Source organism: Mugil cephalus, chromosome 22 (assembly GCF_022458985.1).
Source record: "Mugil cephalus isolate CIBA_MC_2020 chromosome 22, CIBA_Mcephalus_1.1, whole genome shotgun sequence".
Lineage (NCBI taxonomy): Eukaryota > Metazoa > Chordata > Actinopteri > Mugiliformes > Mugilidae > Mugil > Mugil cephalus.
The window spans coordinates 7262249-7289521 of record NC_061791.1 but is presented as its reverse complement, the minus strand read 5'-3'; the positions used below and the strand labels follow the sequence as shown (position 1 = coordinate 7289521).

The following is a 27273-nucleotide window of genomic DNA, read 5'->3' as shown; positions in this document are numbered from 1 at the left end:
TCAGCACCAGGTGTGCATGCGGGGCTTTTATGCTAACATTTGTTGGTACATTATCCGTTAAAGACAGGACCAAATGCTGCATTTGGTCCCGTCCTTCCTGCTCCTTAGATGCTTTCATTTTGTCTTTTTTCCCCCTGCAGAAATTATGACTGGTCGTGGTGGGAAAAAATCCCGGGATTAGTCATGTTTCCCTGTATAAGTCATAACAGTGTGACAGTCCAAAACCCCGAAGGTGACGCCGCAAATCCAGCATTCGCTCAATAATTCAACATATTTTCACGTAAGCCTTTCCAACATAGACATATCCTTCATGGAAAATAAAGCCCGGTCGCATCCTTTAAAAGACAGGCTTCCCATGATAAACTCTCCCTTAGCAGAAAAGACACGGTAAGTTAACACCATCGCGTTTTATTCAGCTCATTCATCATTTAGTGGCTCTGAATTTCCTAATGGGAGGCAGAGTGCTGGAATCGCCGCACAACAACACATTCTCCAAATCATTCACTCATCATGAAGACCGCTAATGCTTTCCTGTTTTAGTTCTTGTTTTAGTTGGTGGGTGGCCTCTTCTCTGCTTTTCCTCTCCGTTTATCGAGCTACATGAGGCCAGAGGTGATACGTCTGCACTGCTTGTCTTCAGAAGGATGAGATCCTGTGCGTCTCTTGCACTAATAATAGTGACAATAATAACTGTGTCCTTTTTGTTGCTTTAAGCCATAGACCAAACCAAGAAGGGGATAAATTCACGGCCTCTTGAGTTCTCTCCAGATCTTGGATTAAAAGCTAGACCTTTTACAGCATTGACTTGTGTGTAAATGATCAGCTTAATGTTATGTTAGCTGTGTTATTGCAAATTACATGTATATCAATTGTAAAATAGCTGCAATAGAAGACAGTTAATCTGAGTCAAAGCAAGTTCACGCCAAGAATTAATTGTAGAAAAGATAAGCTGCGTACTTTTCTGTCCCTTGTTCTCATCTTCAAAGTTAAGTTTTATTTTGATGACTTGTTAGCTTTTAGTGCATTGGCTTGCACAATGCTTATGAATGCCAATGTGGTACACTGGAAAAACATTCCAGCAATCTTTATTCTTATATTTATGTGGACACTGAAACATTATGATTAAATACTTAACTAAGTCAAAAAGATTTCACATACTGTTCATTTGCTTTGGAAAGCCAAATTTGAATGCCAGCATTTCTGTGATTCTGCCAACAGGGGGCGTGAGAAACTAATTTTCCTGGTTCACCCTGCATGCTCTTCTTACTAACAGATTTTTTTGGTTCTGAAGTTTTTCCCCCTTCTGAGTTCCAAAAAGTAATCCACCTTCGATTAATGCATTTTCCTCCACTGATGCATTTTTATTTTCAGACAGGGAGTGAGTTTGCGTCAGGTTTTGTGTGTGTGTGTGTGTGTGTGTGTGTGTGTGTGTGTGTGTGTGTGTTTGTGTGTCTGTTTACTGACAGTCTGTGGGTCAGCACCTGCTGAATGTTGACTCTGCAGCTGCAAAAACCACATGCTTCTTCCTGCTGAGTCTGTCACATTTAAAAATGAGTCGCAAATTCATAACCACATCTCAGCACCTCAGTCTGGGCACAACATTCACATCTGTACATCATCAGTCACATCCTCAAACTATTGTGCATTAATCCTTTTACTTCTGTAGCAATTCTATCTTTTTTCAAGAGTCCATATCAGCATTACTGGTAAGTATTTTTGCTTTTACTTGATCCTTTTGCAGTCCAAAGTGGTGATTATTAGTGAGCATCTAGTAATGGTACATGGTGCACACAAGCCTAAACCACAATAAAGAAGTTCCTCATACACGGATCCACTAACACCATTTCAGGATTTCAGGATAGACTTTGCCTGCCCTTAAATGTTGATGCACAGATGCTGATCTGTCTCATGACGCCGGATGGTGAATAACACAGGGACTCTGGTTCCTGGTACACCATGGTTGAGGATCTGCTGTAATCATAATCTTTGCACGGACACCTGTTGCAGACACCATAAACGGCTGTGAGCTCTGCACAGGGCTCGCTGGGCTACAGCGAGTCTCAACTTTACAGTCATTTTAAATATAGAAGTGCACTAAGCTCTTGCTGCAAGTTACAGTAGACTGCATTCAGTAAGTCTGATAACTAGCAGAGGCTGAAAGAGTTACGGCTGCTGACTTCTGCAGTAGTTTGATATTTGATCAGCAGTAATAGTGAATAAAAAGAAAACTGACTCGGTTTAAAGGTAAAGAGAAGAGTCTAACTTTAAAGCTGTCCTCCTGTCTTAAAGCTAAGCTAAGCTAAGTTAATGTAAAAAAAAAATGCAGTGGCATATTTAGTCAATATTAACCCAAAATGTATACACAGTAGTAATAATAATTTAAAATCAACCCTACTCTGTTTACAGGTTAACAAAAACTCTGTCTACCTTCAAAGAAGGCAACTGTCCTCTTGTCTTAATGCTAAGCTAAGCTAATATGAAAAAAAAAAAAAATACTGGCAGTGGCATATTTAGTCAGCATCAACCTAATCTAACCAAATCTGATCAATGATAAACTATTATGTAGAGCAATAATAATAAAATGTTCACCTACCTCAAAAGCTTGCTAATATCTTCCTGCCTTTATGCTAAATTAAGCTAAGCTAACATACTGCTGGATGCAGTTTCATATTTAGCAAACAGATAAGAGAGTTACACACTAGTATTTTTTACACTAGTAAAACTAGATAGCAGTTTGTGGTAGAGTCGCACATTCACACACTGTCTGATGAAACATCTCACTACACTTTCTGTTCTCATTTCATTCCAGATGTGTTTTTATGAGAAGAAATGTGGAGCACTGAAGGACATTAACTTTTTTTTTTTTTTTTTTGCTGAAACTTTTCACAGCTTCATCAAAGATCCCACTCTGTTGTCTCCATTATTCCCTTTATGTCTCCCCCTCTCGTTTCATGTTCCCTGCTGCCTTTCATATTCTCTCTCTCCATGAAATGCTCTCAGTAACTCCCTCTCTGTTACCGATGGATCCTTCAGATCCTTCACTTCTAAAGACATGTTTGTTCCTCTCTTTTGCCTTCAAAGATGCGGCCCGGCAGGTTCCTGGAAACGCGTCACTGTCGCCCTGCGTCTGTGATTCACCGAGCGGTGAGGTGGAACAAAACGACAGAAATCTGGCGAGGCCACGTCAGGTAACGTCTCCGGATGTATCAGCCTATGCAAAGGCAGGCGGAGGTTACACATCCATCGGAGACCTCCTCCTCCAAAGAGGAGTCATCAAGATTCAGAAAAGATACTATGTTCTTCTTTATGTTTGCTTGTTGTTGCACAGGAGACGATCCTGTATAATTAACAGTTTCTGCTTTAGTCCAGGTGGAAATATCTATACAATTAGTTGTTGTATTGTTAAGAAATTTGGTACAGGCCTTCATGCTCCCTGGAGGATTAATTTTAAAGATTCTGGTTATCCTACGGGTTTTCCTCTTTGGACACCAGCATGTCAAATTTTCCATTTAATGTGTGAAACATGAACATGAATACTTATGATTTGTTCATGAAGCATGTTCTCTACGTAGTGCTAATAATTGAGAATGCATTCAAACTAAATTACTGACACAAATACAGAACACGGTAAACACTTTTCCTGCCAAACATCTTCTTTTTAGCATTTATATCGTGACCATGTTAGCAGGTTAACATTAGCATTTAACCCAAAGCTTCCCTTGGTCTATTTTTACGGCCTCACAGAGCAGCAAGCATGTAGGGTCTTGAGTTACGGTTGGTCATTTTTAGATTGTAAAAGCTTCACGCTGATCCTGAAAAGCTGTTTGCCTTTACTGCTGATATAAGTCATGTACCAAACCCTTTTAAATCCTAACAAAATTACAGGGGTACCCGGTAGTCTGGTGGCCAACGACCAGAATCTTTCTCTGGTCATGCTTAATTAGCTTCCTTGCTCCAAATGTGACTACTGTAGAAATCCCTGTTATGATGACAAACAGATGAGGATGAGGATGTTGCTGTGACTTATACCAGCGCCTTGTTATTACATAAAGCCAGCTTCCGGGAACACGGATGTCAATTAAAAAGAGAGCCTGGCAAATATCAACAAATGAAGCTGTAACTCATGACCAGAGTGCATGAAGGCAGAATGGCAGAATGAGTGACAAAACTAACTGGATAAGACATTCATCAGAGCCACCTGTTACATGATTACATGAGCCTTTTTTTTTTTTTTTTTTTCAAATGACAGCAATTTAAGTTTAGAAGGAGTGGGTACAGATTTTTTAAGTTAGAAAAAATTATAGAAAAGGACAGTTAAGACCCTTCATAACCAATCACCTCGGATACCCCCTGAAGACAGCTTCCCATCACCGGATGCCTGTTTCACCCCGTGGCCCTCCTTCGCTGGGCCGTAACTTCCCCTCCTGACAGAATAGTTTTCACTAATAGTAATGTGATCAGTCAGTGCACAGAGGGGATGGAGGCTGCCCTTGTCCCGATTGAGACATCATATCACACACACTCGCCATCACTTCTCTTTTACTGAGTCAACAAGGTGTAACCACACCGAGCGTCACCAAGGAGGACACTGTGGTACAAGAAAACAGGGGTACTACTTTTTTTCCCCTGATCACCTACAAAAGTTGTACGTCATAACTGATAATGAATCATGGTAAAAGTTGTCCAACAGACTATGGATTATCACATACATAGATCTATAGACTAACTAGAATATACACTTAGGTACACCTTGCTAGTAAAAGGTTGGACGCCCTTTTGCCTTCAGAACTGCCTTAATTCTTCGTGGCCATACTTTCAACAAGGTGTCGGAAACATTTCTCGGAGATTTTGGTCCATATTGGTGTGATAGCATCACACAGTTGCTGCAGATTTATCAGCTGCACATCTATGCTGCAAATCTCCCGCTCCACCACATCCCAAAGGTGCTCTATTGGATTGAGATCTGGTGACTGTGGAGGCCATTGGAGTACAGTGAACTCATTGTCATGTTCAAGAAATCAGTTTGAGATGATATGAGCTTTGTGACATGGTGGATTATCCTACTGGATGTAGACGTCAGAAGATGGTCCACTGTGGTCATAAAGGGATGGACATGGTCGGCAACAATACTCATGTAGGCTGTGACATTTAAACCATGCTCAGTTTTGTACTAAGGGGCCCAAAATCTGCCAAGATAATATCCCCCACACCATTTCACCACTACTACCAGCCTGAACCGTCAATAACAGGCAGGATGGATCCATGCTTTCATGTTGTTTATGCCAAATTCTGACCCTGCCATCCGAATGACGCAGATTCGTCAGACCAACGTTTTCCAATCTTCTGTTGTCTAATTTTAGTGAGCCTGTGCCCTTCAGCTTCCTGTTCTTAGCTGACAGGAGTGGCACCCGGTGTGGTCTTCTACTGCTGTAGCCCATCTTCTTCAAGACTCGACGCGTTGTGCGTTCAGAGATGGTTTTCTGCATTCCTTGGTTGTAAAAAGTGGTTACAACCATACCACATACAAAGTCACCCCTTTCTTTCCCATTCTGATGCTCGGTTTGAACTTCAACAAGTTGTCTTGATCACCTCTACATGCCTAAATGCACTGAATTGCAGCCATGTGATTGGCTGATTAGCTATTTGTGTTACCAAGCAATTGAATAGGTGTACTTAATAAAGTGGCAAGTGGGTGTAAATATGTAGTCTTAAAGGATTAATAAGAGCCATCGCTCTTTCTCTGATAGAAAGTGGTTAGCTTAGCTTAGTACAACCAAGAAGCAGGAAGAAACCACTAACATCAAAAGTTAAATGTACCATATTTAAAGTGCACTGATTAACATAGTAGTTCTGTTCCAACTTCTGTTCCAAAGCATAATCATTATCGTAATGATGATACGTAAAAAAAAAAAAAAACTTAATATTTCTTCACTTCTTCACAACTTAGCTAATTATAAAGAGAGAAAATGGGCTTTAGCATCAACTGTGTTAAAAATAGATGTATATAGAACTGCACCCATTGGATTGTGGACTATTCGATGATTTGTGTATTGTACCTAGCTATTGAAGCTATTGAAGCTAGCTATTGAAGCTATTGAAGCTAGCTATTGAAGCTACTGAAGTTTTCAAAGCTATTGAAGATAGCTCTGAAAATAAATGGTGCATCTGTAACATACTTTGACTAGCCAAAAAAGGACATAAAATAAAATGTTTATTAGCCTCAAATGCATTTTAAGTACCACACCTGAACATAATGCTTTTTACCAGATTAGAATTTCAGGCACCAAAACGAACTGTGAAAGGGTCAAAGCATTCAAGAAAACATGGACAATATCCACAAACAAGTTCAGGGCTATTTTAATCGGGAAAGGCACCATCTGACATGGTAGCGACTTGTGAATTACAAAGAGGCCAAAAGTTGTTTGCTGGTCAATATGCCAAGCTCTGATTACCTAGGTTACCTTCTTGTATACCCAAAATGTTACAGTGAAAGAAGTACATACATAAAGATATTGCTAGTGACTGACTGACTGAGTTCTTCTTGACATTATTACCCACTATTAACATTGGGTGGTCAGAAACAAGTGTAAAGTTGTGTGTTTTGGGAGCTTAGTATGTGTCTGTCATACCCCTTAGTCGTTATCTCAGTTGTGTTGCCCCAAAGTTGGTAGTGTTCAACTCTCTACCCTACTTCATTTTGCAAAATTGACTTCTAGCTACAATTCACTGAATTTTAACATTACATGATCTCTCGTCACCACATTGCTGCAGGTGTTGACTTAAGAACCATTTCCATTTGAAAATACTTCTGCACTGGTTTAAGGCCTGGAACCCACATCCATTTTTATGCACTCTATCCACCCATAAGCCAAATGGCTGCTGGTTGAGGCAAATAGGCCCATTTCCCAAAAAGAAAGAAGAAAAAAAAACATTAAAGTTGGACGTAGGATTTCAGCAAAAGCTCTAATTGCATCCAAATCCTTCTCCGTCTTCCCTCGTGTTCCATCTTTCCTCCTTAACAGTTGGAGCTCACGATGAAGAATGCATCCGTGACGGCTTATGCGGAGATAAAACACATGTCCCGTCATCTTTGCCAGGAAGACACTGTGCGGGGGAGACGGTGATTAAACTTTAAACTTGGAAATCATTTGTTGCCACGGTAACACGCTCACCCGTAGAATTAATAAATTGGTTGCGTTTGGCAGCCTGTGGGGGATGAGGAACGGGGATGAGGGGTGGAGTGTATATATATATATATATATATATGTGTGTGTGTGTATGTATTTCCTTTGCACAAATGCATTTTTTATTTTCTCCTCAGCAGTATATACCTAAATTTGTTCGTACAGCAGAATACTGACAGGAGTCACGCTTGACAGATGCTTCATCATGTTGTATCATTTCACGTGCACGACTTCCCAGCTCTGGTAATGGTAAAATTACTTGACTTTAATGTGCTCTCATGTAGAAAACAGCCATAGGTGCATTTCTAATAAAAATTTAACTTTGCTTTTGCCCTGGAAACGTTTTTTAATTAGCTTCTCTTTTTGTTTTTGTTTTTTTAAATCTAAAATTAAAATGAAATCTTATGAGGCGCTGCTTCCTCTACTCTGCTCTCATATTAAAAGTAAGAGTTGTTGATTATTTTTTTGGATTTTATTGTAAGTGGTTAAATGTTTTTTTTTTTAAGGCAACTGAGAAGTGTGAATAAAGAAGCACCTTGAAATCATCCATAAACGCACACACACACACACACACACACACACACACACACACACACACACACACACACACACACACACACACACACACACGATGTGCGCTCACTGGTTGGGAAAACAACAGCCTTGTGGCTCAGTTGTGAGGAGTCGGCGTGGAGACAGCAAATGAGTTGCTAGGCGACGGCAGCCGGGCAATTCCCTGGACAGGTGGGTGGGGTCGGGTCGGGAACTGATGATAGAGGCCACACCTGCTGCCTGCCAGGCAAACACGCGCACACACACACACAACACACACACACTCACACACACACACATTCCTAATTGACTCAGGAACACACATGCCCTGTCACTCTCTGTTACACACACAGTCACACTTGCATTGATTTGGCCTCTTCTGCTGCTCTTTTCTGGAAATGTGACCTGAAGGAAACTGTACTTTAGTGGTCAACAGGTTAAAATAAAAGTGCACTGAACTACATGACTGAGAGCCAACCTTTACACAAGGCAGACTATATAATACACATTCATCAGTTATATGTGTCCATGTTTTTTTTTTTGTTGTTTTTTTTTTTTTTTTACAGGTTTGTTATACATTTTCAAATTTGCTGACTATCCAGGCACCACCAGTGAGCAATGTCCCTATCTTTAGAAACCAATAAAAGAACAGAAAACTTTTCTCTTGTTGGTATACTGTTACATTTACTAATCTGCAAATTAGTTCCCAAAGAGTTTGTAACTTATCATGTGCTATGTTATGTTAACTTTTATATTCTGAGATCACTTTAGGTCAAGACACAGCAAAATGTGGTCAAAGTACTGCAGGCAAGGAAACCAACTTTGATGCCGTTGCCTATTGTCACTTGCGACTGGACCAAAAAGTTGTACTTGAACACATCGTGAAGACCCCAGCCAATGCCCTGCTGATACATACGTTTTGAAGAAGTACCTCGCCATACCAGCAGGTGGCAGTAGCCTGTATCAAAAGCAAAATCCAAAAGAGCTAGGAAGCTAGCTAGCTAGAGCTAGAGGGAGCTACAGACTGTCTCCTGTATCATACTGATCAGCTGGTCTACAGTTTATGCAAATATTTGTGTCTCTGAATGCTAAGGTGTCCTCTTGACTTTATCGTTCACTTATCAAATCTCTTCTTGTGCGAAAGCTGATCGTCATGTGAGCTGCTTAATGTGTTTCTGTGGTTATTAGCTAGGTCTCGTTTCGATTAAGGGTACATATTAGCTTTTACTCTGAAATTAGCTGTATGCTAAAGAAAGCCGTGAGTGTAAGCTATACCAGCGACAGAAGCCAAAACAATCAGCTGAAAGAGACTAGAAGATTCGACGTGAAGATTGTGGTGATGTACCACCAGGTGTCAGTAGTCTGTATTTCCAAAGCAAAGCAAAGCTAGCCAACTACAGCTAGAGGGAGCTACAAACAATAGTCTCCTGGATCAAGCTGTTCACTTGGTCTAAAGTTGATTCAAATACTCGTGTCTTTGAATGCTAAGATGTCCTCTTGACTTTTTTGTCTCGTTCAAAGTCGACGGTCATATCATGACCTTTCAGCTGCTTAATGTGTGTCTATTTATTAGCTACGTACTAGCTAGGTCTGCTATTCGGTTTAGGTTACATTAATCTATTGCCGTTAATTAGCTTGTACTCTGAAATTAGCCGCATGCTAATGAGAGCCGTGAGAGTAAACTAAACCAGCAACAGAAACCAAAACAATCGGCTAAAAGACACTAGAACGTTCGACCTGAAGATTTTGGTGACGCTAGCTTGTCACAACGATCTGATTACACATTTGACATGAAGAAATATTGAGCGTAGCAGCTTTAAGGATGCGTCAGTAATCTCAGCGTGTATGGAAACGGGAAGCATTTAGTCAAACTGAATTTGCTGTTTTTTGAGAGGCTTTTGTGAGTCGCCACTAATCCCTGTGAAAATCCCACATAATCCTGTTTGAGAGAGTGTTGCATTTGCTGGCTTGTTTCAAGAAAGGAGCAGCATGGGAAGGGGAGAGGAGCGGGGAGGGATTGGTGTTTGTTTGCGGGAACACATGGGGCCCCTTTCTAGGAAATATCTCACACATTTAAAGATTTGTTTTTGATCATTTCATTCTTCTCTTGTGTGTCTTCATATTATAAACTACCTTGCCTCACCTTTCCTCTCTCCTCCTCCTCCTCCTCCTCCTCATCGCTGTTGCTCTGTGAATACACTCACCTCTCCCCCACCTCCGAGCCCTGCCTGGCAAAAGGTCCCGGAGGAGCTGCTTTTATGAGTTATAGTGAAACCTGAGAGGGGGAACGTGGACAGCTATTTGCACAGTAAATCCATTCGTGTGAATCACATAATGGCAAGCGGGCAACACTTTGCCTCATTTGTCTGCCACGACCCCTCAGTGGCATGCACGCGTCGATACACAAGAATTAAAAATAACTTTGGCCTCGCATAATAACTAATTCCAAAAGAAACGAGCAAAGGAATAGTTGAGCGTCTAGCAAGACAGGGTACAATATATTCCTCTGGTATTTACCTTACTGATTATCTCAGCTTCATATTAAGTTAGCGTCAGCCCTCGGAGCTAGCTGAATTTATTATCACATTTCTGCATAGGCAGAGTCGCTGCACTGTTGAAAATTAAGTGATGTCTCATAATGATATACATAATAAAACCTTTACTGGATGGTTTGGAGGTTTCTTTTTAGATGCTCGGCTCAACCTGACAGCGACTGCAATCGGGCTGGAGGGCCTGAAATGTTCCCAGGAACACGTGTGACCAGACACATCACCTGGCTTCTGGTGTAAAAAATAAAAGTCATCTGTGGAAGGTCAAATGTCCAATTAAATGAGGGGAATTTAGTCAGGCCAGTTAGAGAGGAAGAAGGACGCATAATCAGAATTATTGTAACTGTGGAAGGTTTCCGAGGCTGACAGTGAGAAACGCGCACCTCAGTCTGAATGAGAGCAGACAGGAAGGTGACTGAGCGTTGCTGAAGAAGTGCCGAGGCGGTGTTTGTCCTGTGCTCTGGTGAGACTCCAACGGCGAGAGAGCCGTGCGTAATAGTTGCTGCGTGCGGCGGACTGTGTAGGGGAGAGCGTCCGGAAACCCGTTTGTGCGTCAGGAACACAAACATCAAAACACGCACTGTAAAAAATGTCGATCCACACACACACACATCAAAGTGTCCACGCTGTTTCCTGTCATTTTTCGTTCACTTACAAAGCAAAACTCTGGTACATGTTATAGTTAGATGGACTTTTTTATGCGTTGGTTAAAAAAAAAATAATAATCAGAAATAATTGCGCAAAATCCAGTTGAAATTATCAAAAATGTGGATCCCGATCGATTTTAAGGAATCTGATACTCCTCCCTTAATTTCTAGGAATATTAAAGATTCAATTTAAGACACTTTTCTCACAGTAGGAACCTTCCTGCTCACTGATAGCCGAGGTTTTTTTTTGTTTGTTTGTTTGCTTTTTACAGTGTGCGGAGTGGCACCGCTCTGCCGTCCAAAGCTGGAGATCTAAAAGCGCCCTCCCCTTTTCTCCCTTTTTCTTTTTTGACACACGCTGTAGATCTGCTGTAATAGCCTATCGCAGTTTGAGACACTCACTTAACAGTCACACACACACACATACACACACTCTCCAGCTGAACCTAAAAAAGAACACTCCTCAACTCCGCCGGTGGGAGGGGAGGGAGGGACACACACACACACATTAGATACCAGATGAGATTTGTTCCTAAACGCGCACCGATGGCGGTGTGAGGCGTTTTGCTCGAGAAGTACGCACGGCGCTGTGGATTTCTGGACAATTTTTGTGCATCTTCTCACCCCCCACCCCCGGTCCGGACCCTGTGTTTTTTATTTTTAGCGTGGGGGAAAACATAAACACAACACAATGGATTACTCAGTCTGTCTTCTCTTACTATTGACAACCATTTCGTCTGTGTCGACCGGACAATTCCCAACAGCGCAGATGTGAGTACAGCTTCAAAAAAGCAAAACAACAAGAAAAAAAAGAACAGCCTGTTGGCTTTTGAAAGTCTTGTGCAACACGCTGCGTGAGTTAGAGTTGCCTTTCCCACAATCAGGGTCTATTTTCTTATGATAAACATTTGTTTGCATTCAGTTTTAAGTTGGACCATGTTTCAGTTGCTGGGGAATCCTCGTAGCGGGAAGAAAGGCTCACTTTCTTTCTTTCTTTTCTCTTTTCTTTGCCAAGTGATGATGATTGCACATTACTCGGGATACATTTTCGCTCTGTGAAACGTGATATTTAAAGCACACTGTCCATTTATTGCCAGCCTGCAGCAGCAGCAGCAGCAGCGTGACATGTGGCTGGCTGTCACATGAATCATCCCAGGAAGGTTAGACTGAGATCTCAGCGGCAGAACTTTTTTTTTTTTTTTTTTTTCAAGCATGTCCAAACATTTATAATGATTTGTTTTACAGTGCAAGAAAGTTGGAGCTGTAAGTAGGGTTTTTATTGGGCGGTAGGGCACGCCCTCCTCTGATCAGTTGTGGGGGGAAAAAAAGCACAAAAACAATCACATCTTTGAAAGTTTTGATTGTTTTCTAAGGGCTATTTTAAGTGCTTGTCTTTGGTTTTGTGAGCTTGTGATGGATAGATGTTTAACGTATTCATCAGTTGACTGCACACTAGCTTTAAAAAGGTGAAAATGGTGCACTCATATTGGTATTACTCATTGCGCTCAAGGCTCAATTCGTGCCCAGGCTGTTTTAAAACACTCAAAGATGGTTGCATAAAGTCCCCCACCTTCATGCGAATTCATAATTACCTCTCCTTTTCAATATGTGGACCAGTAGGTCAGCTTTGCTCTATTATTCATTGCAAAAGTCTGAGTGGCTGTGGCCTTCAGCTCTGAGCCGGAACCAGTGTGATAAAGTTAGAAATACCCCCGGCTCGGCGGAGGTATCGTCTGTATCGCTCCCTCTGCCCGGATTGCAACTCTATATTTGCAGTGCAACATTAATAGACGCAACAGATGATACATCCGCACGAGTACAGCTTCCAAATTAAACCGAAGCGTGTAGGTGTGCGGGCTCGTTCATATGCTGCGCCTCGCACTTAATCAACAGGTCTTAGAGATTCCAGATGGTTCTAAGGGAGTTGGGACGTCAGGGTTTGGCTTCGAATGCGGCCCAAGTGTACGGTCTCAGAGCCGCGGTGAGCCGTGATGGCACTTAGCCTAATGGCCGACTACAATGATGTCAGACTAGCAGAGTGGCCTGCCCACTCCCTATATTTCATGGGCACTAAGTGGATTGATCTGTGGGTTGTGTGCATGATATTCACACAGGCTTGGCAAACTGCAGGAAGCAAGGCTGGCCTTGTTTGGTTTAGGAGAACTCCGTTCTTCTAGTAGAATATACTAGTCAGCGCACAGTCCTGCAAAGCAGACATCAGCTCCTTTAATTCTCTCTGTGAGCTCTGTACATGCACGCTTGTAGTGATGCTGAGTTTGAGTGACAGGCTTCACATTGACTCCTCAAGGTGAAAGTCACAGAGAAAGGAAGAGAAACAAGAAGGGCAAGGATGGAGAGAGTGACCCAGCGTGCTTTTTTTCTTTTTGTTTTCTGGGAAACTCCAAAATGTTCCCTTAAGGTATAATAAGATTTTACGGTTAAAGTCATGAGTTGTTCAGGCTTAAAAAAAAAGACTTTCTTTCTTTCTTCACTAACATGACATTCCAGCATCTGTCTGATTCAGATCCAACCCCCACTCCCCTCCTCCTCCTCCTCCTCCCCCGCGCCTTCTCACTCCGTTTCTCATGGCTCCCCCTGCTTCCGTCTCGTCCTCTCCCTGTCCATCTTGTTTCCGTCCGGCTCCCTGTGTGTCCCTTTTATCTCCTCTCCTCTCTCCCTCGCCGCTGCCCCGAAGGCAGATGATTAACATCATCGAATCTGAAATGCAAAGTCTGATGTCACAGACCGTGCCCCGGAGATCTCGGCGCCGTGCGGCACACCGAGAGATCAGGGGAGATAAAAAGGAAAAGATACAGAGGAAGAGGAAAAGAGACAGCATGAGAGAGACAAGCCGAGACTGCTCGGACGTCTTGAGCTCCCGTGTGCATGTGTGTGGAAACTTGGCTGCATAAATTTTGCACATGAAGCCGCGGCCGCTGCTTTTTGCTTAATTTGACGGCCTCACCCCCAAAACGCAAATGCTTCTTCTGGATCTCAGATATATTTCATCCCCATCCTCTCATTCCCACAGCTTCTGTCACCCTCTGCTCTCTCTCTTTTTTTTTTTTTTAAAGGCTAAATTGATTTCATGCTCAACCAGCTAAAGAGCCACGCTTCTCGTGTTTACAGCCTCGTCTCTGGCGATCAGTGGGCATAATGTGAAGGGCGACTTCGTCTGAGGAGAAGGCAACAGAAGCAGCCTGCAAAGATACACCGGTGTAGATTCAGAAGGAACGTTTGGGAAACACGCATATTTGCTCACGAGGTGAAAGTTAAGTTAAGTTAAAAATGTTGTTTTGGCGAGGGGTATTTGCTCCCACTGCGGCATCACGGTGTTGACGGGACTCGAAGGCCGTGCTGAGGAATAGTTAGTGTTAAAAACACGAGCGAATGATTTTCACACTCTTGATTTCTGCGCGGTTAAAACAAATAAGGTTAGCCATCGTGTTCTGATTCCCAGGGCAACAAATCGACTTACAAGCATCCATTTTGTTTGAATTTTAGTCTTAATTGTAGTTTTCACTCTCTGTTAGGTTAAATTTAGGCACCAAAACTACTTGGGTAGATTTAGGCAAAGACATTTTAGAAGTAGAACTTTGTTTCATTGTCGGGAGACAAACAACAACATCTGACTGCGGACTCAAGGCATCTAATATTATAAATGGGAGGTGGTCATTTTTCTAGGAGTTCCAGTTGATTTCTGTCTTTAGATTTTACTTGGTTATATTTAGGCTCAGGTGTGGAACCTCGGGTGTCACTGCACTGACACCAAATGGTGATATCTTGTGACGTTAAAGGCTTTGATTGAACTGTAGTATCTGACAAACGAGTGCTTGCACAGCTATACCATCTTATCCTTTTTGATGGCTAATCCCCCTAGGAGACACTAAGAAGTGGTGTACACAAATGATGTGCTGTGCAGGTGCTAGAAGGTGTATTGGGATTGCCTTATGATTATCTTTCCCCCCCAACCAGCTCCCGAAGATTCAATTTTGGTATGAATCTTCCCACTTGAATCTCAGCAACAGAGCAAACAAGTTTATTTACATCTTGAAATCTCAGAGATAATAAAACATGTAATTTTCACAACTTTTCTTTAATTAAGTGCAGTTTACGCCTCGATGAAGGTTTAACTTTTCTAGTGTGTAATGTCTTTTTGTTTGTCTAGGCACATGAGTTTAATTCGATTGGGTGAAAACAGTCCGGACGCACATGTGCACCGTATTCCACCAGCCAAACTCCCTCTGGATCCCAGATGCTTCGGCTCACCACTGAACACCAGTCATAAAAACGATAAAAAACTGCAGAATGAATATGACCATGACTTTAATCCGCCCATCACTTGGATCATGGTGTTAAGCAGGGGTCTTCAACATTTTTTAGGTCAAGGACCCCCAAACTGATGAGAGATTGAGTAGGGACCCCCTACCTTCTATATGTGTTCTATATTAAACTCGGCACAGCACATTTTATAAATATACATTGTTATTATCATTTTGCATTCAAATTCAAATATATATTTTTTTATTGTTATTCACACATGTGCAACAGTAGGGTGGCTGCACAACTGCCGTAAATATAAACATACCTGACATAAACTTATATAAACTTATACCTATATATGTCATGCACTGTTTGCTTCTCTTCTGCTAATATTGCAGTGTGCATCTGAGAATTCTCATATTACAAGACAGAGTCAGTGTGTCAGTATGCGACCTCGTGATCGGCGATAGGGGCGGGGCCTACTGTGTACAGGAGGCTTAGATTGACAGGTCTAGTGTGGCACTCGTGGGTAAAAATTAAAAAAATGCACAAAAAATGTCTAATCAACCAAAAGATTTTGCGACCCCCCCTGCTGTACCTTCGTGGATGCCTTAAGGGGTCTCGGACCCCCTGGTGAAGACCCATGGTTTAAAGAGGCTCTTAAAGCTTGTACATTCAGTTTTGCTTGACGTTATCCCTGCTGCTAGAAGATCTGAACCAGAAAATGTGCCTGTGTCCCTGGAAAAATCTCGCTGGCTGCAGCCACAGTGCCCAACACATTGTTACTTATTATTATTATTATTATATTTTTTTTTTTTAAGGATTCTGTTTTATTTTAGTGCTCAGATAAGCCTCCAGGCTTTGTTTCTTGATTGAATCATGGAGCTGCAGACTCTCGCTTCGGTAGAGAATGTCTCATCTATAAAAATAAAAAAAATAAATAAATAAAAAGCAGGACAAAATCATTTGATAAATTTCCCCTTCAACTTTTATTTACGGTGAAATCTAACTTGCGGAGAGGATGAATCAAATGTAAGGAGCAGCAGATGGGACTGATCATCTTGGGTTTCCTTGGCGGGGATCTGCATGCTTTGGCCTTAAGGGAGTTGGTGCTTGCAGGTATATTTCAGGAGGCAGCTGACGAGGTTGTATCTGTTACACAAACTCATTCAAGGGGGAGGTGGGGGGCAAAATCTGTGCACATGGATAACATTTGCCTTTTAGTCTCACTTTTTTCTTTTTTACTCCCGCCTCTCGCTGTTTTTCCTTTTCTCTTCTCACTCATTTTCTTCCATTTTCTCACTTATTTGCAACTCGTTTCTTATTCCCCCCCTTTGCCCTCATCCCAGCTCTTGCTATATTTAGGTTAACCCCCCTGTCTGTGAGGAAGGGGCGTTGAGTTTCCTGACTCGGACATATGCGTAACTTTAAATACGGCCCAGAGGAGTGTAGACTGGTCTTTCCAAAATGTTGTTCTCTCCCCTCCTTTGCTAATGTGTGACCTCTGCTTCATTGTCTGAGTTAGTTCCTCGTTGTAAGTTCCTCAAGAGAAAAACACACGCTGCTGCGTATGTGAAGAGAAACTTGAGAGGAGGGCCGTGTGTGTGTGTGTGTGTGTGTGTGTGTGTGTGTGTAGGGAGTTGTATTATTTCTCTCACAATCCTTTGCCACATGGTAATTCCCAAGAATTTTCCATTGCACTGTAGCCCTGGCAACCTTGGGAATAGCTAACAGCTGTGTGAATGGGAGCACATCTGTGTACGGAAATATAAAGCAATGGGAGCCTAGTAAATGGTGTGTCACTGCCTGCTTGTTAATACCGTTTAATCACAAGATATTGCGAAGGCAAAGCTGCTGAATTATTTCATAGTAAAGCAGCGTAGCCTTCAGTGGTAAAAGGCAGCGAGGCAGAGTGGCTATCAAAAACACAAATCATCCATATAGAAGGTAACCTAATAACTTTTTAGTCTAAATGACAAAAGATTCTATAAATATCTACAATTGTGGTTGAGGACTCAGTATACCGACTTATCCTGCTCACACATAAGTGCGTAAAATATCGATTGCGAGACATAACAAGCACATTTGTTGGGTTATATTTTGAGAACCTGAGAAAAGTGGACCCGTGATGGCCTGTGATGGCTTCTCTCGAGCCCCTTAATGGAGCTGCATGGAGACATAAGAGCAACTAATGCCAGTGTTCAGACAAGACTGGACACTACTGTGCATAGCCGTCAGGGAGGCTAGTACTGAGTACGGCACTCACAGTCGTCTGCTTGTGTAGGCGTCTAGATTGACGTTAATTGGACATTTTTGGCCGAGGGGTTGTAGTTTTTTCTTCTTCTTCTTCTTCTTGTTCTTCTTCTCCAAATCTCTCTATTTACACGCTTCGTCCAAGATTGTACGTGTGTGGTGAAGCTGAAGACGAGGGCCGATGGATGTATGGATGGATGGGTCAGGGAGTTAGCTCAGAAAGTGTGAAGGTGACGGCGATGTGGCGGTTTAGTCATATGAGCAGAGTTCAAAATGACGTGTAGCAGAGAGAACGGCAGCCGGAGGGGTGAGGGTCAGCAAGAGGAAAGAGGAAACACGGTGGAATGTAATTTTTCATTTTTTTATTTACTTTTTTAATGTTATATATGACATTTTAAACTGGGGCAAATTAAAAACGAGATATATGTGCATTATTCTGTATGTATACACCATGGTTCTGCTGTATGTGGTGTTCTAGTGCCGTATGCAAGTCTTCTGCCAAATTTTTTTTATGTTTTTGAGATTGCAGATTTAATGCATTACTTGACAATGGTTTAACCTCCTGAGACCCGAGCTTTAGTTTGGTCTGCATTTTTAATTTCTGTGGGATCAGTGGAACCTAAGAATAATAAAAATAAGCATGATCAGTTTTTGAGAGAAAAAAAACAGTGTCCTCATATGTGGACACTGGAATTATGAACAACGAAGTCCCAATGTCCTCAAACGAGTACTTGCCAATTAGCTAGATCGTAGCTTGTTGCTGTTGATAAAATTTGTTAAATTTCCACCTCATATTAAACTAGAAATGTTAATAAGCGGAAATAAAAGTTTTAAATTTGATGGGGTTTTGTTCCTCGTCCACTTTTACCCTGTGATTGTATGTAGAAAGAAACGCCCGCTACCATGTTTTTACCGACTAGTGTATTGACCCTTTGCTACCACTAGATGGCAGACTAAAGTGTCCACTAACGAGGACGACGGGTTTAAATGAAGCAGAATAAGCTGCAATAAAACCTAAAACGTAATGTACCCATATGAGAACACAAGGTCTCAGGAGGTTAAACTGCTTGTACACACAAACCTGGACTCTATTGTCGTTCCTTTTCCGGATATAAACTTGACCTATATTTGTAACAGTAGACCAAAGATTCCAAATTTTGTTGCAAAATGCTATTGCAGGACACGTACTGTTAATTGAGTTACTGTCCTGCTGCTGTCCTGTTCTTCAGTATTAGTCTCTCACTGGCATGTAAAATTCCTCTGCAGCGAGTACAAACACTTGCAGGTGTCACAACAATTCCTCTTCTCCCCATTTAATGCGTCCAGACACCTGCGGGGAGAGGTGATACAATGGGAGCTGTTAGCTCTGTCAGTGCGTATATGCCGCTTGACATGGAGGGTGTGGAGGAGGCAGACTGAGGCGCTGGGGGGACGGCGAGTCAGGCCCAGCTAGTCGTGGTCCAGAGTGTGAGGTCAAATGTGGGCAAGGGTAGGAAAGAAGCCTGACCCCCGGGGCCCTCTGTAGCAGTTACAGACTGTCGAGCAGTGCTCAGATAACGAAAAGGAGTAGGATGGATAGAGATTATTTTCTCTTGTGATTAATCATTTAAATACATTTATATTTTAATGAAGTGTCTAAAGAGTCAATATAGAGCCTAATTTGACTTCTTAAAATCTATTCATAGTCAAACTGATGTAAAACACTGACTTGGCAAGTCCTCAGCCTTGGGAAGCTGCATTAATGTGTGGCATTTTGCTTTCTAAAGCTCAAACTGGAACATTTTACCATGTTGCTTTTATATTTCTGTCCAACAACTAATTAGAGAACTGCTAACAGTCTTTGGCTCAAATGTGCATTCGGACAATATGGACCAAGCACGATTGTGTACAAAATGTAGCAAGTAAATGTGAAGAGCTATCCCCTTCCTTGCACAGATGTGTATTAGAAGAAATAAATCTTTTTTAGCATTCACCCAAAGAACCAATCAGCTCCCAATCCTCAAAACCTGCAACTCCCGGAGTGTAGGCTGCTAAAATGGGAGGTTGTTGTTGTTTCTCCTAGTTAAGGGGATTTTTGAGAATGGTAGCACACAGAGAGAAAAAGGAGAATTGCATAAAAAAGCTTGCCTCACTCGGACATGACTACACAGACTAGCTTAGCAACATGGCTACAAATGAAGGTATATTCAGGTGGAATGTCGTTAAGTATATTTACTCAAGTACTTAACAAAAGTAGGAATTTAGAGTATATCATATATTTACACTTTTACATTGATCTGAAAGCTTAAGTTCAGGGGTCTTCAATGTTTTTCAGACCTAATGCTATTATCCATTATTATTATTATCATATTGCATTCAATAATAAGCTATTCAAATAACACACAGGTTCAAATATTAATTTTTCTATGTCAAACATGTGTAACAGTAGGGTGTTTGAGGAGGAAAATTTAAAAAAAAAAAAAAAAAGTCTAATCAACCAAAGATTTTGTGACCCCCGTGCAGTACCTCTGTGCGCCAACTAGGGGTCGCTGACCTATGCTTTAGCATACAGCAGAAACATCAGTTGGTCAACTGGCAAGCATTTCGTTTAGACAATTTGGGATGTAATTTCTCACTGTTTTCAGTATTTCTACAAACCAAACATTTGATCGAGTGATGACGCAATCAGCAGATTAATCCATAATTAATATGTTAATTAGCTGCAGTTGAATTCAACTTAGTCCTCCTAAACCACAGCACTGACGTGGTCCCCATGTGGCAGTTTGAACATAAAAACTCCACATGCCTGCAGTGTTGCTCAGACATTAACCTGAGCATAACAAGTCAACATGAGCCTGTTTATGTTCGACTATAAGTTCATCCGTTAAATCAGTGCTGGCGGAAACCGCGTCGTGTAACCTGCACCCGCTCTTTCGATTCACGATTGCCCACCAGCACCGCCCCGTCGTTTAAAAATGATCTCATCCAGTGTCAAGTCAGCTCTTCCGCAGCTGTAATAGACCCTAACATAAGTGCTTGATAGAGCGCGGAAAATACTGTTGTCAAGGCTTCACTTAAACACAGCTCTTCAGATCCAGGCAGGGGGGCTGTGGTAATATGCTCTGGCTCACTCGCTAAGAGGAAAATGTAGAGGAGAGGCAGAAACATCAATAATGCCCTGCCATAGAGGATAATGAGGCCAAGAGACATTTACAAAGCCTGCAATTATGATGTTATTGACCTCAATAAAGGAGAAGATATCATCACTTGTCTCCTTTTATACTTTGTGGAGATACATGTGAGACGGAGAGGAGAGGGGGTGGACAAAAGGAAGGACTATCCAAGCATCGTGATTTTATTCAAACTGAAATACCAAAGCGCAGTACATCAGAAAGAATGATATTAATTAGGTTATAAAATGGAAATGTTCAGATTTACAAAATTACACACGACATTAAGTGCAAAGTTGCAGAGGTGGAAGGAGAGGAGATAAAATGAAGAGGGATCTGATAAAGATACTTTTATAAAAGAAGAAAAGAGGGAAAGGCCAAAAGTAAAAAAGAGCTATTGCCTTCTGCAGTGCTCTGTCAAGCTCTCTGCTTATTAGATGCATTGCTTCATAGTCAGAGCTCTTATTTGCTATCCCCCAATGGCTCAATTACATCCGTGCCGACATCCTCAAACATCCCTATCTTTTTTGAGCATCTCGTCTGCTTCCCATAATGGTGTCAGCCCTGTTTCTCTCTAAGAACAGATTAGAAGTCCAAATTACTACTATTAGGGGAAGATTTAAGGTTTCGAGCTGTCTCCCAGTGCCGGAAAACATGATCCCGCAACCCGATGAGGCCGAAAGGGAGTGTGTGTTTGCCGCCGGGCGCTCGCTTCTGTGACAGTTTCGATGGAATTAAGAGATCAACTGTGGATCTGCAGACTGGGTTCTGAGTAGCAAAGCGTGAGGATGTTTACAAGGCGAGAGGGCGCTGGAGTGGAAACTCTCGAGATTGGATATTATGCCTTGGATTTCTCTGGCATGTTGGGCCTCTGAGCTGGTGTGTGGGTTGAGTTTTCAGTGATTCGGTCAGAATGACAAAGTCATGTCTGGAGGAACAAAAAATGCTTCCTTGATGTACTCGATTCCCTCCCCTTGTCGATTAAGGATGTGGCGTGCATGCTGCATTAAATTAGACTATTAATACCAAGAGTTTTAGCTTAGATGAGAAGACTTGGCTGCGAGAAAGCTGCTAGTGCCTGCCTGCTAACCGGCGAGATGTGAATAAGTGTTTCATGACAAGCTGTTCCAATACTTTGACAGCCCACAACACAAGAATACAGTCTACAGGGTATTTATTTAAAGCTCCCTGGCTGCTTCCTTTCTTGTAAGGATATAGAAATCATTTTGAAAGTGCTGCTATGACAAAAAAGCTTGGAGGTAACGTCCTCCCAGTCTTCTCTGCATGAACTCCATCTGGGAACCACCATTTAAGGTTGAATAACAAACCTGTCATAGGAAAAGCCAGACTTTGAGCTTTTTTTAAAAACATTTAAACTTGGACTGAAGGTAGTTGGAAAGTCGTATTCAAGGACAGTTTGAAGGCAGGTAATGTCTAGATAAGGCGTCTTCAATGTTTTTCAGGTCAAGGATCACAAACTAAAGGAGGTTAAGTAGGGACCTTGTACCTATTATATGTGTTCTACAGTTTATTAAACTCGGTCTGGTGCTATTTATGAATATACATTATTATTATCATTTGCATTCTATATTAAGCTACCCCTTACCCCTTTACTGAAATATGTTAGATTCAAGCTAATGTGTATTTAAAGAAATTTAAATTTATGGGCGAAAATTAAAACAATACATAAAAAATGTCTAATCAACCGAAGATTTTGTGGTTAGTTCTTCCAGTTTCCCCTTTTTCTGCAGCCTGTTGGTATGATGAGTTATTTCCTTTCACATAAACGCAGAATGTATGTACCAGCTTGCATTTGGCTGCAGCCTTTTTTGGTATGTTCAAGTTTTTGGGCAAATAAAGTCAACCAGTCGCCCTTTGTTTTTCAATGTCAGTTTGGTGTGTCCAGGCATTAAAGGAGCTTTACTGAAATGTCAGTCATAGCTCCCAGTTTCGCAGCAATGCTAGATGTCTACAACAGATGTCCTTGGTAGTTAACAGAAGCTGCATGACCAGGTGAACAAGCAGAGGCTTTGATATCTATTTCACGTCTGCAATCTCTCAATCATTGTTTCGACCAGTCAACTAGTCTATTGATTATGTTTTTAATTAGTTATCCATGACATTGGCAGCATGCATTGTTATCTGTTTGCATAGATGCTGGCTGAGAAGTCGAGACCAAACGTATGTCAAAAGTATATCCTATGTTATGTTTCAATTGTGTTTTGTCATCAAGTATTCTATTTGCTGATAATTTTTTTGAGCATTAGCAGTAAAACAAAACTGTCAAAGCTGTCTTTAGGACCGCAAACAAAAAGCTAAAATATACAGCAGAAATGCAAAGGTTAGAGATAACTCTCTGTGCTCTTTTCAAGGTCAAGAAATAGCTTTTCATTTTAAGATGTGGTTGATATTTTTCTCTTACACTTTCTCTTTTTTGTCTGTCTCGCTGCCCTATCTGGTTTCTTTTGCAAATAATGACCTAAACATCCAAAATAGCATGAATTTTCCAGTGTTGTGACGTTCTGACTTTTATATAACTGAATTCGAATGGTGGCAGTCTTGAAAGATCCTTCACTTTGAATGGTTTCCCAGCAGAGTCGTTCCAAGAGGCTTCAATAGTCACTTTTTCATTGTTGAAGGGTATATTCTTCCAGAGCTGACCGTCCTTCAAGTGTTATTATCCTGCTAAACGTGTTTTAAACGGCTGCATGGCAGCTATCGTGGCTGTGGTTTTTAAGTGTGCAAACAGAGGGAGAGGAGAACACAAACGGCCTCCTCCACAATCACACAGAGCCAGGCCGGGGGGGTTAATGTGGTTAGAAGTAAGGCAGCAGTGCTCCCGTGCTGAGTCATGCTCTCTATTCTGGGACTGTGTCCATTTCCTCGTGTTAACCCCTCCAATGTGCCCCTAACTGTCGGAGGAAACGTATTTGATTTTCATTGGGATTGCGATGGTGCGTCCGGATGTTGTAAATCAGAGGTATTCTTCACCTTTCCACGTTCTTTGTAATGACAGCAAAGATTTTGTGATTTGTGTGTAATAATTACACCAGCCACAACATTATCACCACCGACAGGAGAAGTGAATAATATTGACTATTGTGACAATTCAATGTCCTGCTGGGAAACAGCAGGGCCTGGCATTCATGTGGATATTACCGAGACATGTACCACCCACCTAGACCAAACCAGACACCCCCACCCCATAGCAATGACACTCCTTGAAGGCAGCAGCCATCCAAAAATGTTTCTTCCTGCCAGGTTGTAAACATATTTGGCCGTTTTAACGTGTGCGTCTATGGGAATTGACTCGATTTTGAAGTCAGCCTTAAGCGACTATTTGAAGAACTGCCGTTCCGTTTTTAGCTCTTCCACTTTGCCTTCATTTTTCAGCCCCCTAGATTTCCGCTATAATACCGATCCACCACGCATGTACAAATGAGTCCCATCCATCTCATTACATCAGGAGCTCCTTCAGTGGAGCTGCACCTGTCCTGGTGACCTTTGACCATGGGCAAACCCCCTGCAAACCTCTTGACAGTCCCAGCGCTCTGGTTACAGACGGACTTTGACACACACACACACACACACACACACACACACACGTGTACACACACACATGACAGCTGGCCTAAGGGAGGCAGCTTGGCTTCCAGTCATTAAAGTGATGGAGGCTAAAAGGAGAAGGGGAGGGGCATCTTTATCTCCCCATTATCCACTGTGCTTAAAACCACAAGGGTTTTAAGCACAAATTAAGATACACTGTCACTAGTCCAGTTAAGTGTTACATTAAGCAGAACATACAAAAAACATATGTATGTATGTTGCTGTTTTCTCTGTTTTTCTTTTTTGGTAACAATGCTCTATAAAGATACTACCTGTGGCATTATTTACACTATTGGCGAGCACCTCAATTAATTTCACACCATTTAACTCGCTGGCACGTTTATACCTGCAAGTAAGGACATGGAAAGAACCTGATGAAATTTTAATGTCGTCCTTTCGGTGTTTGGTTTTCTCATATTGTCTAAACTCCAACCAGGTGTGTCTCCCGCTCTCACAAAATACCTGAACCTGGGATGATGGGTAGTACACAAGATCTAGTTTCAGTGTCAAACACAACCTGCTGAGAGAGACAGGTATCGGACCTTCTCATGTATTACAAGTGTGAAACAGTTTCAAGCCTAAAGTGTGTTTGTGTGTGTGTGCATTTTTTAAGCCTGTGGCCCGTTTCCAGGCCAGTACAAGAAAATCTTGAGTGTGCGATAACACATAGTGATAGTGATACTGTGAGTGACCACAGCTGAGCAAAGTGATACATAATCTACTTCCTACCTAATGAGCCAAAAAAAATAAAAAAATAAAAACCCTTGGCAAATTTCTGCTGTTTGCTATGAATCAAAAGCTCATTCGTGAAAAACGTATTCAAATCCTTTGTCTGCTACTTTGGCGACTACGCCACAGGGAATTAGCTCAGCCTCTTGTGTCTTGTGAATGATGCACACCATTTCAGGATGCAAATAATAAATGCAGGCTCAGTAAACGCTTACGTTGGATCAGCTGCAAAACTGTCTCATAGCATTCCAAGAGCAGATGAAACTCCCAACAAAATGGTCCCGTTACGTTGCCAAGGGTCCGGAAAATGTCGTCCAGTAACACAGTTAGTTAGTTAACAGTTAGCAAACTTTCACAAATTCTGTTAGAAGTGCATATTTTCCACATATTATCAGTCGTAAGTTATCTTGCATGCATTAGCCACTCCATGACACCAAACCAACTCTGAACTTTTGAATGACACCTCACTTGACCCAATACACAACTGTTTACCATGTCACTCTTGGCAACACCTGGTGATATCCTTAGAAACGAAACTGTGTAAAATACAAATCCTCTGTGGTCTCCTATTACTCAGTGCCAGTAACACATATACAGATTCTCAAAATATTCTGCATGTTCACTTTCAAAAGACCGTACCTGGTCTCCAAATTGATCAAGAACAGCTTAAAATCTGCTTTGCGTATGCTATTTTTAGGCGAAAATCACAGATATTTCAAGGGGGAAGTAAGAAGTACCAATAGAGCAAGACAAAAGTCATAAATGAAAAATCCCTCCTAAGGTATCTAAATATTGGTAGTAAAATTATTGGTTTTGGTCACTCTAACTGAACAAACGTGAATAATTAACAGTAAAGCATTGTTATTTAAGCAGCATGTATCTGCTGTAACTGCTGCCAGTTTGAACTACTTTCCAAACAGTTTTATGTACAGGGAGAGCACGTACATCTGAGCAGTCGTCAGATGATTAATGGGGAGAGAAGAGATACGAAGTTCTGTTATAGTTCTGGTGAGATAATGGATCATTTGGACATTAATTAAGATGAAATGTTTTGGAACATTTAGAGAGAAAATGCACTATTAGGTGCAGCTGTTAACAAATCATAGACATCTGAAAATGTGAGCCAGAGTGCAAACTAAGATGTCAGAAGCCAAAAAAGGTTGGAAACCACCTGTTAAATCTCTACAATGTGTTGTATTTTAGAAGATTATGTAAAAATCTGTGAAGTAAATGTAGAAGAATATGGCGTAGTGGAAATCTTTAGCAGCACAAGACTAAAAAATACGCAGAATTGTACTGATCTTGTTTTAACTGTAGCCACTCCCAGTAAGAGATGACCACCTATACATGGAGGTACATCAGTTTGATGTTGCACTTGTTTTGAGGACACACAAGAAGCACACAAATTAGCTATGTGGTCTTGTGTAAAGCAGTACCTTGATTGAACTATTATTTTTTTGACAGTTTATCTTTTACACTGTTGGAATAACAACCGTTTTTGAGATTGAGCAAATGAAAGCGCGACTAACCACGATTGGCAAACAAAATAAAACAAAAGAAGCTGAAACAAGAGGGGCTTCAACAACTGCCTGTCATAAAACAGTCTGCTTCATAAGTGGGTGATATTAATGAGTCAGTGAGACGACAGCGAGAGAAAAGAGGCCTGCAATGCCAGCAGGTCTCACACTTGGCTGAGTTTCACATGGTTCTTCTCATTTCTAGCCCTGCAGTCTTCAACCGCTGTAGCACACCAGCCATTTTGGATGCTTCCTTCCTTTCCATGTCGCCCCCGTCTCAAATTTCCCCAGGGAAAAAGCTCGAAAGATCAAGAGCAGGAATCGAGCATGGGAGGGTGACACTGATTCTATCGAAATTTTCCACGTCCTGCTCCAAGTTTCCATCCACCTTTTCAGCACATTTCTTTGTTAAACACAGCACATGTAGTCTGCTTCACTGAAACCCATACAGTCAAATCTTTCCTCACTTAAGAGGAAGCAACAAAACCTGGTGTTATGCAGGGACATTATTTTACTGATAAGAGGAAGGTGGTTATTTGTGGAAATGGCTAATCACAACAGTGCTTCTTTTAGCTGGAGATTTTATTTAAACCAGGATTAGAGAGATTCCAAAATAAATGGCCTGAGACATTAGTGCTCAGTTTTAGTATGCGAAAAGCTAACTTCATGCAGGGTGCTGCAGATGAGTGAGGAAACTTAATCTGAGCTGCTGTGCTTGGGTACATTCCCTGGATAATTTTTTATTGTTAACTGCCATCTCTTCATTAGAGTTATGCAAAGAAGCTCTGCAGTCCCAGGATAAGTGGCGGCTCGTTTTTATTCAG

General features: G+C 41.6%; 1 protein-coding gene across 3 annotated transcripts in view; it reads left to right on the top strand.

Annotated features, from left to right (window-relative positions):
* Positions 1-11391: 11391 nt before the first annotated feature.
* Positions 11392-27273, top strand: part of cacna2d1a (calcium channel, voltage-dependent, alpha 2/delta subunit 1a) — a 91612-nt gene continuing 75730 nt past the window's right edge. For 2 of the 3 annotated variants that reach the window (XM_047574797.1, XM_047574796.1), the window contains exon 1: positions 11392-11703. In XM_047574797.1, the coding sequence (XP_047430753.1) occupies positions 11624-11703 (80 nt within the window). In that variant the 5' untranslated portion in view covers positions 11392-11623. The remainder of the gene's footprint in view (positions 11704-27273) is intronic. The other variant, XM_047574795.1, reaches the window with a different exon arrangement.